We start from the raw sequence: 979 nt of genomic DNA, 5'->3' as shown, positions 1-979 counted from the left end.
ACGTCAAGCTGATGATCTGCTGGGGTCTCAGGTAAGGTCTGGGGCCTGTTCCCCTGTTTGGACAAGTACAGGGGATTCCTGGGTCGCCTTTTTGTTTGTGTTTTCGCCTCATAGATGTTCTATAATGACTGGCGCTCCTGTGGTTCTTCTTCGAATTACTCTAGTGCTACCGGCAGCAATGACACTGACGCACAAAGTAGTAAGTGAATATATGCGTTGCTCTTTGCAAAACCAGCCACCATGCTGATGCTAATATGCTTTGTAGTCATAACACTAGATACACTCGCGCCTTGTGCCAAAAATAACCTCTGTTATTTACAGATTCGTAACTTATAAGTGAAAAGCTTTGGAGCTCCGATATCTGTGTTTGGCACAATACATAACACGACATAGTATCATTGCAAAGCCAGAGGCAATAATTTCACATAAGACAAGTATAATCCTTACAGCGTCTCCCAATGTTTGATTCTCTCGAGAATCAAACAAGACACTTATCTTGAGTGATCTAGAAATACTCTTACGCATGATATTCATATACCTGAAACTACAGAAAAACGCCAGGCAATCAACAGGACGCATTGCCAGCCAAAAAAGAGAAAACTTGCACCTTGTCGCTTGCCATCTCAACACGATATGTACTTCACTTCAGTCAGCACCTTTGCGTCTCCGCCATCGACGCCGCCCGTTTGCCACCTCCAACCTCTTGACAGACAGACTATTCAGAACTTTGAACAATATGAACTGCACCGCACCGCCCGGAACACAGTTGCAAGTATATACCGGATATTGCATTTCCAAACTACCCATTAGGCCCTGTCATCTAGACAACCTAGACACATACTCAGTTGATATAACCAGCGACATACACAAAGCAGAAATTAATTTACCTGAACAAGCGACGCCCCTGCACTTGCTTGCCTGCGTGTGGCGAACTAGGCGTCCTTCAAACACGTAGGCTTGTCCGTTTCCCACGATATGA

The 979-nt window shown here is 44.8% G+C and overlaps 1 protein-coding gene across 1 annotated transcript in view; it reads right to left on the bottom strand.

The window, feature by feature from the left end:
• LOC119592898 (collagen alpha-1(I) chain-like) overlaps positions 1-525 on the bottom strand; it is a gene marked incomplete at its 3' end in the record, with an annotated part of 11,365 nt that extends 10,840 nt beyond the window's left edge. The window contains 3 exon segments of the mRNA XM_037941790.1: positions 3-53; positions 160-308; positions 448-525. Coding sequence (XP_037797718.1) covers positions 3-53; positions 160-308; positions 448-525 — 278 coding nt within the window.
• Between the last annotated feature and the right edge of the window lie 454 nt (positions 526-979).

Source organism: Penaeus monodon, chromosome 31 (assembly GCF_015228065.2).
Source record: "Penaeus monodon isolate SGIC_2016 chromosome 31, NSTDA_Pmon_1, whole genome shotgun sequence".
Taxonomy (NCBI): Eukaryota; Metazoa; Arthropoda; class Malacostraca; order Decapoda; family Penaeidae; genus Penaeus; species Penaeus monodon.
Note: the sequence above shows the minus strand (reverse complement) of the source record. Positions and strands in the feature narration are given on the sequence as shown.